Genomic DNA, 15,511 nt, shown 5'->3' with positions numbered 1-15,511 from the left:
AATTATTTTAAATTTTCTGGTTTGATTAAATGAGAATAATTTGGAAATCAAGCAGGCATTTCTTGCCCTAGCAGGTGTTCTGAAATGACCACCTATTTTTTATGGGCTTTGGGGTGATTTATTTAATTTAAGTTTTGGAGAAATTTATTAACCTTGATCTTTTTTATTTTCCTGGGCCTTAAAGTACATAGGTTTATTGTCAGTGAAGTAGCACCCTGAGAGAGAGATCGTAGCAAGCTTTTATTAACCTTAAAAATTGTAACATCCCTAATTGCTATATATTTATATAGAAATTATACATTATAATGGATATTACATATAGATATATTAAAACTATATATTTTAACATAATCCGTTTTGTAGTGGAAGTATTAGTATGATGATTATGTTTTTAAGTTTTTAATGATGATTTTTTTCTGTTGAGGTGAATTACAGAAATATAATAAGACTATCTTTGGGTTACTCTGTCAGAAATTTGATGCAGTTAGAGAATTAGCACTGCATGTTATAAAGAATTATCTTTACTCCTGCTCATCAGACTCTACCTAGAAACCAGTGTTTTCCAGTTTTTGCTAGCAGCAGTTGTGTTATAATTTTTTAGGCTTCTTGTAATAGTTGTATTGCATATATGTTTCTTTTATCTATGAATGAGTCCAACTTTCTGTGTTTAATTCTTGTTAACAACCATATTAAAACAGCTAAAGGGAGAAATTCAGATTCTGTAGCTTAGTATAGCAACGTGGGATTGAAAACAAGCATATGGTTTGTCGTTTATTTTAACAATGAACAAACCTAGGAAAAGACAAAATATGAAGAACAGAGCTTCTGGATGCCTGAGTAAATTTAATGAGTGAGGAGACTTCCTTACTCTCTTGGAAGGAAGTAGAGAAGGAGAGTGGCAGGGTAGATTAACCTGCACTGAATTTGTGTTGCTTGCAGTGAAGATTGCCTCTGATACTTCGTATGCTCAGGTCAGGCTATATCCAAGGACTGTGCTTGACAAAGCTTTTTTTAAATTAGTATTAAGCAGAGGGATATAAAGCAGAGCAGTCTCAGAACTGCTGTATCTTTTTCAGAAGAGTGGATGGCAGAGCATGAAGTGCTAATGTTTTCTTTTGATAAATAGGAGGACATCAAACAGTACAACCTTCATTATTTGTTTGATGGATGCAATGAGGCTAAAGTATCCTGTCCAGAAAAGAGCTACTGGTATCCTTCTGTATAGATCTTGCTTTAGAGCTGCTATAAAACCAGAAGAATTTACTGACCATATATATCAAGAGACACAATTTTCTCAGAACTTAAGTGCTTTCTGTATGAGTAAACATGTTGTTAACCTTTATTTGAATTACATTTCCCTTCTTTCCCTTACTCCCACCTCCCTCAAATGGCCCAGTCTGTAAATTAATATTCATGTGCTGTTCTGCCCTGAAAAGTATTTGCACCATTGATATGTACTGAGATTCTTAAAGAACTGATCCTGCCATAACAGCAGTCTCTTGTTCCTGTTGGGTTTGGGGTTTTTTTTGTTTGTTTTTGTTTTGTTTTTTTTTTTTTACTTTAAGGATAAATGCTGTGGTTTGGTTAAGCACCCTGCAAAAAGAGTAGAGTGACACTCTAATTGTCCCCGCTTTGGGATTTACCAACAGTTAATGATCTTAGGTTTGTACCTCCCCTGTAGTTCCTCCACCATCTTTCAGTTAATTAGTCACTGTCTGAAAGCTGATTTGCTAGAAGTTGACTTGCTAAAAATTTTATTGCAATTTAGTCTCTCATGTATTTCTCTTTCATGTGCTGCAGCACAAGTGGAGGTGTTGTCTGCTGCGCTCAGAGCATCCAGTTTGGATCCTCAAGAAGAGACAATGGCCAGCATCAGCAAGGGAACAGATTCACAGACTGAACTAACCATCAATGACCAACAAAGTTTTAAACCTATACTGGGTGATATTGTGCCTTTAATTGGTGATACTGTTGAGGTAAGAAGCAAGTGTTGTACTCTTATTTTTTTTTTCCCACTAGGATTTCCAGGGCTCCAGTAACAGAACTGTATTTTGCATTCGTGTGGTGATTGCAGCCAATTGCTTCCTACTTTGGCTAGCATGGCATTTGGGTTTTTTGGCTGGTATTAAAGTGCTAGCTACTAAAATAAAATGAGTTGTGTTGGGTGCCTTTGTTTTTGCCAGTTCTGTGCTTGTCCATGTAAATTTTTGAAATTGTTTCTGTTAAAATCTCTGTTGTGACTGTCGCATTTGAAGATGTTTTAATGCTATTGCAGTTTATTGCTGTGAAATTGCCTTCCTTAAAACAGAGCCCTACTTAAAATAAGACAATCCTCTTCTCCGGTGCCCCCACATGAACCTGGAGAATGAGGTACTTTGTTCTTTTTGCTCCCTGTGAAATGATTTATAGTGGTTCACTGGTCTGCATAAGAGAAGTTCAGGACTTGCAATCTAAATGTCGTATGGACTGCTGAAAGAGAAAATGATTCTAGCAATCAGTAACATCTTAAGGATTTTGTACTTACTTCTTCAGCCCCCCACCACTTCCCCCTTCCTGACTGTAGTTGTGGCGTTTTGATACTCTTTTTCTGTTCTTTACTGTGTGTCAGCCAAACCCACTATGTTCACTGCATATCGTGCCACAAGCTCTGGTGGTATTAAAAGCTATGGCTATGCAGAAAGCAATGGTTCCAAAATGTGCTCCATAAAACCACAGTGATTTGTTCAATCATATTGCTGAAATGGTATTCTCAGATGAAATTTTGATGTCTTTGAAACATCTAGGAGTTAGTGTCAGTTCAGTGCAAACATTTTCATCCTTCTTTAATTAGAGCAGTGTTTCTTGGTGACGTTTAATTAACTTCTCACCTAAGCTGTTGGACTAACATCTAAACATATGAGGAGTTTAGGAATGTGACATTTACTTGGATACTGCTGATTATACACAATCATAATTTAACTCTACAAATGCAGTTGTTTTTTTTTTTTTTTCAAAATTACCAACCTGCCCTGATTCCTTTATGTCAGGCTCAATATGATTTTTAATCATAGGATCTGTTGTAGTCACTTCTTTCTAATGCCGGTCTGCAAAATGACAGTGTAAATATATCCTCTGTCCTTAAGAATTTTTGGGGATGGTGAGGGTGGTGTTTGTTCAGAGGGACTTGTCCTACGTTTTATGTCTTTACAGAGTATGGTGCTGACAGAAAGTGTAACAACCTGTCACATTTCTAGTATATGTTAGTTTTGCATGTTTCAGTTTTATGCTTTGAAAGAATGCTCTTAATCTGTCAGTTCCTTGTTTGTTACTGGCACTGAATCAAGTCCTCATTTCATAAGTGAACGGATATTACAGAGGTGACCTAGAATTCTGGGAATCAAGCTGTGATCTGTTGAGCAAGTAGACTGTTGCCCCTAGCAGTGAAGAGAGCTCTGATTTTCACAGGTGGTTGTTGGGTTTTTGTTGGTTTAGTGGTTTTTTTGTTGGTGGTGGGATTTTTTGTGGTTTGGTTTTGTTGTTGTTGTGTCTTTGCTTGTTTTTTTGTTTGTAAGTCTCACCATAGCAATGTGTCACTGGGTACTGGACCCTTGACAAAAAAATCATGCTAAAGTATTTTATTTGAATGCAGCCTGCTCAGCTGTACACAGATACCACCAGGCTAAACACACTTTGCTTGTCCTTCAGTAGCTGTATTGGCTCCTGAAGGAGTTATTGCTATGTATTACTAAGAGGTTCTCTATTCAAATGAAATAAATGGTGTAATAGAGTGAACCAGTAAGATTTTGGGACATGAAACTTGCTTGTTGAAGGTAGATGTTTTATTTTTACTCAAGAGCCATTGTTTTTATGTTCTTTAGGTGGTACATTCTCTAAAAGGTTTGGTAAAGAAATGTAAGCCTTAAGAAATTCCCCAAGTCATATCCACCCAGTGGATGGGTGTGGGAGTCCTTTTTTCCTTTTTTTTTCGTTAGAGATAGAAAAGAATGAAAAGAAAAGGAAAGGAAACTGAATTAAAACCAGTCCACTCCTGTCTGGCTCAAGTATCTCTCTTTAAGAAGAGGAGCTAAAGGAAACCTCACCTTAGAGATTTGTTAGGCCATGACAAAGATTTTTGCATCTCAGAGTCCGTGGTTCACCAGTTTGGTAGACAAGAAGCTTTCAGGTTAAACCCTGCTGAATTTCTATGTCCTGGCTCTCTGAAATGCTCAGTTTGGTGTGTGCCTGGAAGAAGTACAGATGGAACTTCATCTTCAGGAATAGAGATACTGCATAACTTAAATACTGACTGATGCTGTGGTTCTGTACAGAAGTTGTTCCTCTCTGAAATGCATATTTGACTTTAAAAGTGGCTGGGTAAAAATGTTCCCATCTTCAGTATATTCAGTGTATATGTATATACACTGACATACTTCAACTTAGTTCAATCCATAAAGTATGATTTTTATTTTGTATTTTTTAAACTTAGCCTTTTGGAACTGGGGTAGCAGAGAATGTGTGTGATGGAGTCCTTTCATGTTTTTTGTAGCAGAATGGGTGACTAGCCTTTGTTCCTGTGCTCCTGGACAACTCATGAAAAGCACTGTGGATAGGGTGTGCTGACCGCCTTGTAATTTCTTGATTTGAAAGAGGTCAAAACTGCTGAATTTCTGGCAATACTGCAAATGACCTCTTTTTCTGGGGAGAAAAACCCAGCCAAATAAAAGGCTAAAAAAGAGTGAAGGAATTGACTGTCAAACTAAAAATCCTGCAGAGGTGGTTTTCAGAGCCTTCTGGAGGTTTTATAGTTGGAGTTGTATGCTGCTGGACACATTTAGTTGGGGAGTTACTTGCAGATCTGTTCTTTCCTTGGCTCTTTGGCACTTTCTTGCTGCTGCTTGATAAGCCTGGCAGGTGACATGGGCTGCTGTGCCAGCAATATGCAGTTGCCTCACAGCTCTCCCTGGTCTTTATCACCTGTAATTATACCTCAGCAACTAAAATTACAGCCCAGTTCTTAGATAAAAGCAGCTCATGGGAGAGGAAAAATCAACTGTCTGAAGTCAAACCAAGGAAGACAGATGGTATCCTGGAGGCTTTTTTGAAAAAGTCTATAGTTTGCTCGAAAATTCTCCTTGTCAGAATAATCTGAACAGCTGGTAGAGTAGGCATGTTCTCATTGCTTGTGTTGACCCTGGGAGCTCACCCTGCAGCGTCTGTGAATAGATAGATACCTTGGCTCAAATCTAGCAAAAATACCTTTGTCCTGTGCCACCACACAGCAGCCTGATCTGCTTTTCTAATATTCGTCGCATACTTCTTGAAACTCGTGGTTTATTATGCAAAGTCCATTGTATTTGGAGAGCTCCACTTGTATGGAAAGTGTCAGTGCTACATCCCCTCAGCAGCACAGTTCATCACAGCATATTAAACCTCTGCTGCTCGGCAGAATTCTGAAACAGTCTCAGCCCTTATCTTCAAGGTCCAGATATGTAGCCAGGATGCTTGAATGATTGCTAAAAATTATTTTAATAGAACTGATGAGAGAGGTTATGACTGTTGTCAGCAGCTATGGCCAACTAGGACTCCATATTATAAGGTGAAGCTTATCCATAGAGAAGATTGTAGAATAGTCACCTCTAGGAAATGAGCAACAGCATAAGTCTCATCAGTTTCTACTCTTCACTGTGAGGGTGGCTTTGTTTTGACTTTTTTCTAGTACAAATCCAAAGCAACAAATCCAACAAAACTGGTTACAGCTGTTTTCTCATTTTCCATTCAGGGGACAGGCAGTGCGACCCGTATGTTGGTTACATTTTCCTTAATGCGGTCTCAAAGTTACTCCTCTCTTGTGATTTTTCATTCCATAAGAACCAAAATGGAGCAGAATAAGAAGAGCCTCAGTTTGAAATTGAAAGCAAAAAGATTTATCTTTTGATTTTGGGCTGTAGCAAAATTGTATTTGATATTAAAACATATTTTCCTTTAATCTAAAAAAAAGACTCTGAGGTTAGGGCAACACTTCCTCATGTTGATATTTCTTTTGTGTTTAATCCTAGAGTGTGTTTTGTGTGACCTTTTAATTTCTTTTTTTCACAGAGTATGGATTCTACACTTCACTATATTCATAATGATTCAGATTTGAGCACCAACAGTAGTTTCAGCCCTGAAGAAGAAAGAAAATCCAAAGTACAGGTAAACGAAAGTGACTTCTGGTTTTCTTATGTGTATCAGATAAGTGGAATTCTTTTTATGTGTATGAGGATCACCTTTATCCTTTTCTTTCAATTATTCCTGATGTGATATGGTTTCTATTAAATGAGCAAACCTCTTAAGTAGTTTTATAATATTCCTTCTTTCCAGAGATAATGGCTTAGTTCAGCGGTTGTTTCTGTTATATTTATGCACAAGAGATCACAATAGTTTTTTGACATGAGGTAACAGTTGTCATAGATTTCCAGGGTCTAGTTTCAATTGGTTTAATTTTCTATGGAAGCGATGCTGTAACGGAAATTAGGTTATTGAGGAAAGAGGATTTTTTAATTACATGATTTGAGTGGAACCACCCCCACCCCATGATAGCTTCTTGCAGAACAGTTGTGAAAGTATTTCATTGAGCTCCAACTGTCTCTCTGGTATTTTTTCGCAAAAGGAATCAAATGTTTGTTGTAACATAGTTTAGCATTAAGTGTGCCACCGTGCAGCACACTTGAGTGGGAACCTCAGTCCCTCTTGTTTCTTGTCAGCAAAGCTATTGAATGGCTGTGTCAGGGAAATATTCTTGTGCACCCCTTAGTAGAGTCAGTGCAAAGATAGCGGTGAAGTCAATGCAAAGAGATTTTCACAGAATTTTGATTCAGATGCTTTAGTTTCTCAGTGGACCGAAGGATTAGTCTTCACTGGAGATCTCTTTGTCTCCAGAGAAGCCTTTTCCTTCCTTTTGACTATTCAGGGAGTTTGGAAGCAATACTGAACACACTATACTCTGCTCCCTGCCTCCTCAAGGCATTTTGATTTAGTTCTCTTCTCTCCACCTTCCCAAGATTTTGAGAGAATTAAAAAGATTTTTTTGAGCAAATCTCATCATTTGCTGTTTTACCTGTTATTATGGATGGGTTAAAATGGCCAGTTTGCACAACCCATGAGCCTGAATGTTTGCAGAGAGGTAGAATGTAGTCTTTTAATTTCCTGCTCTACCTAAGACAACTGTGATCCACTTGTTCATCTGTTCTGTGAATCTGTATATTTTCAGATAGCCCCCAGTCATGTCATAGTTTCTTTGAAACCTTTGGGTGGAAATTAGAAAATACCAAATCTTTGTGCTCTTATTAAGACACTGTAATTAAGTAATATTCTATAGTTATGGTAGAAAAAAATGTTTGTTTTTTTTTCTGACAGTGTGCCCTGGAATTTTAGTAAGCCTTATGAGGATTAATTGAAAATAGTATAAAGGCTCTACCCTTTTGTTGCCTGCAGGATGTTGTACCTCAAGCCTTGCTGGATCAGTACTTATCAATGACTGATCCATCTCGCGCACAAACAGTCGATACCGAGATTGCCAAGCACTGTGCCTACAGCCTGCCAGGGGTGGCACTGACACTGGGCAGGCAGAATTGGCACTGTCTGAAAGACACCTATGAGACACTGGCATCTGACATGCAGGTAAGCTCAAGCAGCTCTCACAGCAAATGATCTGAACTTCTGTGATGTGACAATGAACAGTCTGAACCTCTGTGGTGATTTCTCTTGTTTACTGAGTTGGGTTGCCCTGCTTTTTACATGGAGCTTTCCACTGCTGATGTTAGTTATTTATATAAGGAATGAAGGTGTAATGGTTGTCTCAGAAGAAGCTGGGGGTGTGTTGTGCTCAGGTAGTAAGGAAATGGGGTGGTTAGAGTGGGAGGTGTTATCTCCAGTTGGAAAGTGAGGAGTGGTCTCCGATTTCCTCTGCTTGCTTGAAATCTTGTGGTGGTGTCTGGGAGTCTCATAGGTATGAGAATCTGGGCTGTGCTGCTCTGCGAGCAGACATTGCCCCTGCAGGCATGTCTGGAGCTCAGTGAGTCAGCCTCACGCCAGGCCTTTGGTGCTGCATCCAGTTAGTCATAAAGGAATAACATCACTTGTCACCACGCAGCATTGCCGCTTTAAAAACAAATGCTGGAAATAGCACCATTTTCCTTGTTGTCAGGTGGTAAGGAGGTGGCTTTGTTCATTTTGCTGTTGGTTTGCAGTTGTTTCCCAGTCCTCCCTTGTTTCCTTTTTTGGAGATGCTCTTTGCATTTTTTTAAATATTCTCAGACTACTTCACCTCTCTTGAACTTGCTGCTTGCAATGTCAGAGCAGCAGTTCTCAGTAATACATAGTGAACAATTTTTACATGGCTGTTGCTCATGTTTTCCAAACTCTTCTGCAGCCATTAAAAACAAACAGCTAATAAATTTAAAACACAAGTAAAAACAAATTACCCTTTGTTCAAAACAGTCTGGAGTTCTTTGCCAGTCTAATCTGAATTAAGATCAAATCACCAAACCGGGGCAAAAGAACAGTACCCAGGCTAGTTGGAAAGTGCTGGCTAGAGAATAGATGCTCTTTTATTTTTAAAAGACTTATTTGAAATAACTCCTTGATTAAAATAGTGCACCCTCAATTTAGGCTGTCTAAAAGCTCTACTAGTCTTGGGCTACTGAGCACTCAGTGTGGAAGAAACTTTACCTATTATGGAAGCTAAAATATCCCAGCTGAAATATTGTGGCATATATATTTTATTCTGCTCTATAAATTAAATGAGGGAGAGAGTAGTCATTGAAACTAATTTATACAAAAGAATTTAAAGCAAAAAGTAATGTGTGCAAGACTACTGATGTCAGGAATACTATTTTCCTTCCTGGCACCCATGAAGTTAAAATATTTTCATTACTTCTGTTTGCCTGGTTCCTTGATATTCAGGTGGAAGAGATGATACCTGATCATTTGTCCTCTCTTTAATTTTCCTTTTTTTTTTCTTTTAAATTTCCAATTTAACTTTCAGTTGACACTTTGAAGATGTTTGTCAGTACTGTAGCTTGCTGGGAATCCAGCTTGGATACTGACCCTCAATAGAGGGTTAGAATAGAGCACTTCATATCAATAACATTAATTTATTTGTGTTGCAGTGGAAGGTTCGGCGGACACTGGCATTTTCTATACATGAACTTGCTGTCATCCTTGGAGACCAGCTTACGGCTGGAGATTTAGTTCCTGTCTTCAATGGCTTTTTGAAAGACCTGGATGAAGTCAGGATAGGTGTGCTTAAGCACTTGCATGACTTTCTGAAGGTATGTCTGTGTTCAACTCTGGTCAAGTGCAATTAAAAGTGATTAATTTCTTTGTAGGCACCTACTTTTTAACATAGCACCAGTATAGCTTTTTGTGGGAATCTCTGCAGATGTCTGTTGAATACTAGAATATATTTTACAGGAGATCTGTGTTGCTGATACTTTCTTTTCTCTTAAGAGCCTTGTTTGTGCATGTTTATTCAATATATAGATGGTAGTGGATGGTTTTTTTGGTGGCTGTAACCTCTCTACACAACTTGTCAAATTTCTGTAAAAGTTTTTCTGTAACTGCTTCATCTTTGGAGCTGAAAGACAAAAATCATAAAACTGTCTTTACTGCCTGTGCCTCTCGTTTCCTGGAGTAAAAGTAGAGGCTAGAGTAGATTTTGCTTTCAGTAGTGCCCCATGTGATTTTACCCTTAGGGTTTAGCCCAGGAAGGCAACACCATTGCTAAAGATTTGGGGTTTTTAAATAAAGATAGGTGTTTCATTAGCTGTATTTTAAAACTCTTATTCTATCTGGTGATTGTATCCTATAGTTCTTTATGTATGTTTATATTTACTGTTACAGCTTCTTCACGTTGACAAAAGACGAGAGTATCTTTATCAACTTCAGGAATTCCTGGTGACTGATAACAGCAGGAACTGGCGTTTCCGTGCTGAGCTGGCTGAGTATGTTGTTTTCTGAATACTTGTTTTTATTGTTATGGATATTTAAAATTGTGAAAATAATGTAATAGATGTTTTACTGTAATATACTTAATTTCATTTTTCATTAGCAGATAGCCCTTATCCTACTCATCCCCTTGCTTAGAAATTCCCAGTAGTTGTATATCACCTATAATAGTTGGAGCTTGAAGGTTTTTTTCTCATCACTGTATATTGAAAGCATTACCTTTCTATAAAAGGGAAGCTGCCAAAAGTTAAGACCACATCTGTTGCTCTTGCAGTCATTAGAAGTGTTCTAGCTATTTGACTCCCAGTTGCTGTATTTGATGGGTAGGCTGAATTCATGACTATGAAATGGAGGAGATCAGGGTCTCAAGGGGACTGACAAAAGTGTGTAGCAGTGTATTGGACCTTGGACTTCATCTGAGCAGACTTTTGCTCATGAAAGAGGTGTATGTGAAAGTATAGAGAAGGTGCTGATAAGCTGGAGCAGGTTCAGCAGGCAACCACCAAGGTGGTCAAGGCTGCAGCACTTACCCTGCGGGGAGAGACTGTGGCCAGGGCTTCTCTAGCAAGAAAAATGAAAGGAACATACAGTAATGACTTATTACAGTGTGTCTAGTGAATTAAATGTTGAGAAACCTGGTTTAACAACTGATCATAATGGTTTTACTACATTTGAGTGTGATTTTGATTCACCAGCTACAAATCACTTACCTGTTACTGCTGGTATGAAGACATTCTCTCGACTGCCTGTAGCGTGTCATGTCACTTCTTTTGACGTACTCTCTGCCATCCATGACATGTACTAATGTCTGAAACCTGCTGAAATCTTAATCGACTCTTTGCGAGTTGAAGAAGACTGGTAATTTCTCAGTTGTCCAGTACGCTCTGAAGTAGAGCAAGTTTATTGATAAATCAATGTACTTAAGTGACCCAGGATACTTATCAAACTAAGTCAGAGGGGTTGCTGTATAGCTGTACACATGTTTTATGTGCGACGTGTCTTTACCAGGTATTCAGATGTTCGTGTGTGCCCAGTGTCACAGCTGGCTCACTGTGCTGCACCCACGTTGTAGCTGTTATCAGGATCCTTGATAAATGTAGCCTTGGTCTCTTTCCTCTGCCCTAGCTTTTCATTCTTCAAGCTCACACGGCGTTTTGCCAGTATTGTGAATAAGTGGCAATTTAATATTTGCAAGTGACCCATAGTCAAACTGATGGCACTGAAAAATAGAAGATTTTACTTCCCAGTAATTTTATTATAGCCACATTGCATATTTGATGCGTTATCATATAAATTATGATATGCAGTTAAGCTACCTTTTTTCTTATTATAATATGCTCTGTTTGGTTTTTCTTCCATCTTGTAGGCAGTTGATCTTGCTTCTAGACCTGTACAGTGCCAGAGACATCTATGACTACTTACGACCTATTGCTTTCAGCCTCTGTGCAGACAAAGTGTCTTCTGTCCGTTGGATTTCCTACAAGCTGGTAAAGCAATCTAAATAAATTTAGGATTTCAAAATTCTGAGCTTTGGTGGTCAGAAAAAAATTTTGAATTTTTCTTTTCTCATTTCTTCAAGGTTAGTGAGATGGTAAAAAAGCTGTACATGGCTTCAACATCAACCTTCGTGGTAGACCTCATGAATGAGCTTGTTGAAAAGTTCTGTAGATGCCACAAATGGTCTGGTCGGCAAACTTTTGTCTTTATTTGCCAGGTGAAATGTCTTTTTGGTTTGTTTTGGTTTTGGTTTTGGGAGGTGGTGATGGTGGTGGCCAGGACTATGGGGCCATGGCAACTGGAACTCTCCAGCTGAATTTTGACAGTATTTTAATGGATATTTGAGAACTTTGTTTCCAAGGGAATAGCTTCATGGCTGCTTTCTCCTTTGTTTCTCCACTGATGAGCTTGAATACATCTTTAGCTTAGCATATTAGCACCAGGTCATCAATTCTGATGTTTAATATAGGACAGAAATGTAGCAAAATAATCCCTGAGTTGAGAAGTTTCCCTGAGCTGTGTTGATTTTTATAATATTCTGCAGTAGCCCACCATCCTTTTGGGTTACCCTTTAGAAATCAATCAGCAGGAGCTGCCTGTACCTCCTTAGCTGACTTGTGCAGCTTGGTCAAAACCAATGTATTCTCAGCAAAATAAGCAGAAGAGTTGAAACTAGCTAGGGTCCCACAGAAATGGTCAAATTTGGAGGGTGTAGCAGAGATGCAGATTGGGAGCCAACATGGCTGCTGCCCAAGTGGGACAGTTCTTAAAAGTATTTGGAGAAATGTGAGCTTTGAACTTCCTTAGAGAAACACTGTTGGGTACCACAGATGTTTATTGAGATGAACCATTCTTGTTTTAATATGGTACCCAGGTAAAACAAAGACTAAATTTTGAGAAGGATCGAAAAGGTCTTCTACTTTTCTTTCCTGATTTCAAATGGTACAGTCATTAAAAAGAAAAAAAAGGTAAGTTCCAGACTTTATTGGGCTTGTAACTGAGCCTGAATTTCCTCAACTCTAACTTGCTTCATTATGTATAGGTTTGTGCTAGAAAGTATTGTACCATATTTTAAACCTTTGTGGATACCAACTACTGTATCCATGCTATGAAGTTAATAGGATCTGTTAGCTCTGACTGTGTGTTGGGATTTTATCCTCACTGTGCTGAAATTTAGTGAAATTGCTTCTGTGTTCTTGCCAGACTATCAGTGAAGATGATTGCCTGCCCATGGACCAGTTTGCTGTGCATCTGTTGCCACACTTACTACACTTGGCATCTGACAAGGTTCCAAATGTTCGAGTCCTGCTCGCGAAAACATTAAAGCAAACCCTTTTAGAGAAAGGTTAGTGGCAGAGAGAGTTGCAATGGGCTGACTGTGTGGGGATTTTTTGTCCCTTCACTTTCCTATAGTGAGCTGGAAAAGAAGACACAATATCAAATGTGGGCTGCTCTTGCTTTTACATTTTCCTTGGCGTGGGATGTTACCTTGGCTGAGATAAAACTATGACCCTTGTTGTGGTGTCAGACCTGCTGTTGTGTAATGCTGAGGAAATATAAGTTCTTGCTCATATGCCAGCCTGTTCTTTTGGTGTCATTTTCCTTGAAGGAGCTAGTTTGTAGAGGTGTCACCAAAAACCAGAAATGAACAACTAGGAACTGTGAAGTTGTTGAGCAGTACCCTTTATTTGGTTAAAAAAAATAAAAATCTGTTCATGTTCTGTGTAAAAAGAGTAAGAAAGAAAAATCCTTCCATACAAATTCACTGTCTGTTTTCTCACTGGGGGGAGAAGAGGTGGCTGCTTTGTGGTTTTTATATTTTATGGTTGCAGTGAGGAAAAAAGCTTCTCTGGGTTCTCTTCAGGGAAATAAGCTGCAGCTCTCAAATTACAGACTTTGGAAAAGGCTTAGGAAAGCATCCCTGGTGCATAGCAGGTGCCAGAGGAGTCAGCAGTGCTCAGAGTCCAAAGCACTGTAAAGGAAAAGAGCATTAGAAATATTATGCTATTTTGTAAAACAGCAGTGTCCACACTTGGAACACTTCATCCAGTTCTGGTCACTTTTCATTCTCAAAATCATGCACTGGCTCAAGGACTGCTGAAGAAAAATGCAGAATGCTCAAAATACTGGACAATGCAAAGGATGCCAACACAGTGAGCACTGGGCTGTTGTGAGCTGCCTTGTGCAGGCTGGAGACTCTGAATAAGCATAAGGAGACAGTTAAGATGGATCAGTTGATGTGCAGTGATTTATCCTTTGTTAACTGTGCCAAGGATCTCACTTGTTCCTGCTGTCCTGTGGTATTGGTATTTTTGTGTAGTCCCTGTCTCAGAGATGTTCTGTGTATGGTTAGGGATGTTGGATAGATTTAAAAGGCAGATTTAAAAAATAAGTTCAGGAGTTTTTAAACCTCAGACCTAAACTGCTCTTCCTGTGAGCTTTTGGTAGTTAAGTTGCTTTTGTGCACCTTGTGTTCTGTAGTTTCTGAAAACAGTCAGATGTTGGCACTTCTTCCACTCTTATTTCACATTATCTTAGTTTTATCATTTGATAATCATTTGGCAAGGCTTGCAGTGAAATGGAGCGGCATGGCCACAAGCTGGTGATATTTTCTCTCTGTCCTAAATACAGGCACACTCCTCCTGAGTCATTTGCAGGTTTTTTCTTCCTCTTTGGCCATGGAGTCTGTCACACTTTTGTACTGAAGGGCCATAGAAATCCTGTACTCAAACAGCACCAGTAGAGAAACTGTGCTCTGTAAGATGGAATGAAATTTTTTAAAAGATGAATTCATAGGTATATTCAGACGTGCATTTTGAGCCCGCCCAGATATTCCAGTTTGACTGTAAGTGTGCACTGTCCTCTGAAATTTTGTATCTCACGGTAGTATGCTGAGGTTTGCGTTGAACCATCTGCTGTCTTCTCCCCCCATAAGTCTCTTGTGCATTTTCTCTTACAGAATATTTTCTCAATTCTGCCAACTCTCATCAAGAAGCTGTGGAACAGACAATTATGGCGCTTCAAATGGATGAGGACAGTGACGTCAAGTATTTTGCAAGCATCCACCCTGCCAGTACCAAAATTGCAGATGATGCCATGAGCACTGCTTCTTCCACTTATTAACGAGTTCTAAATGTTGCTATAATTAAAAAAAAAAAAATTAAACAAACTATCCTCAAATGCTTCTAAAATGGTTGATTTAGAACAACCTCTTTGGAAGGAGGGATTTCTTGTCAGATTTAAAAGGTGGATATTATCTAAACCAGGGATTTTAAGTCAAGAAAAAGTAAACATACCTATGTCAGCTTGACTTTAGAAAAACACTGCTCAGAGGATTATTTTTGCCACCGAAGCCTTAAATCTTCTGTCTTCCTGAACAAATGAAACTTGAATTGGCAGATCATTTTCATTGTAGAAAGGATGTGATTTCCAGAGACCTGCATTGTTTCTCCTGAGGAGTTAACTTAGCGAGTATTTTCTGTAGCAACTGATAGATGGAATGGCCGGAGAGGCAAATTTGTACCAGGACGTGAGACCTCCAGTATTAGTGCTAAAAGTTTTTATCATTCAAGGACTTGATTTGTGTGCAGCTGGGCACACCCTTAAGTGGGAATAGCTTTGATGTTTGTAAATGGGCAAAAGTAGAAATTTGGATTTCTCTTAAGGGCTCAGTGCTAACACTAAACTAGAATCTGATTTTAATCCTTAAATGCAGCATATTGCTGTACCCATTAGCAGAAAACTTTGCTGAGTACCTGTGTCCTAATTATTTTCATGCTGGTCATGACCTAAAGGAAATTTATTAGCACATGTACTTTAAGTCAGGTATTTTTAACTTGATCATGATCGGCTCTGAAGGTGCAACTTTTTTCTTCATATACTGTACATATCTGTGAGCCTCCTTGGAGTGCTGCAGTCTTTAATCATGTTGTTTAAAAGCTGTTGTGATACAAGTTGTTCTCTACTTGTCCAAATAAAATTTATTAATAAGATTGAAAAAAATCTTGTGACCTTTTTAAGACATTAAAAGAATAAGTTTGAAATTTAA

At 38.6% G+C, this 15,511-nt stretch overlaps 1 protein-coding gene across 11 annotated transcripts in view; it reads left to right on the top strand.

The window, feature by feature from the left end:
• PPP4R1 (protein phosphatase 4 regulatory subunit 1) overlaps window positions 1-15,511 on the top strand; it is a 65,156-nt gene extending 49,645 nt beyond the window's left edge. For all 11 annotated transcript variants that reach the window (XM_064656831.1, XM_064656857.1, XM_064656865.1 and 8 more), the window contains 9 exons: window positions 1,801-1,976; window positions 6,076-6,171; window positions 7,453-7,638; window positions 9,129-9,290; window positions 9,862-9,962; window positions 11,333-11,453; window positions 11,546-11,680; window positions 12,667-12,808; window positions 14,423-15,511. In XM_064656831.1, the coding sequence (XP_064512901.1) occupies window positions 1,801-1,976; window positions 6,076-6,171; window positions 7,453-7,638; window positions 9,129-9,290; window positions 9,862-9,962; window positions 11,333-11,453; window positions 11,546-11,680; window positions 12,667-12,808; window positions 14,423-14,586 (1,283 nt within the window). In that variant the 3' untranslated portion in view covers window positions 14,587-15,511. The remainder of the gene's footprint in view (window positions 1-1,800; window positions 1,977-6,075; window positions 6,172-7,452; window positions 7,639-9,128; window positions 9,291-9,861; window positions 9,963-11,332; window positions 11,454-11,545; window positions 11,681-12,666; window positions 12,809-14,422) is intronic.

This window comes from Pseudopipra pipra, chromosome 1, assembly GCF_036250125.1.
Source record: "Pseudopipra pipra isolate bDixPip1 chromosome 1, bDixPip1.hap1, whole genome shotgun sequence".
Classification (NCBI taxonomy): Eukaryota; Metazoa; Chordata; class Aves; order Passeriformes; family Pipridae; genus Pseudopipra; species Pseudopipra pipra.
The sequence above is the reverse complement of the archived record's forward strand: the minus strand, read 5'-3'. Positions and strand labels throughout refer to the sequence as shown.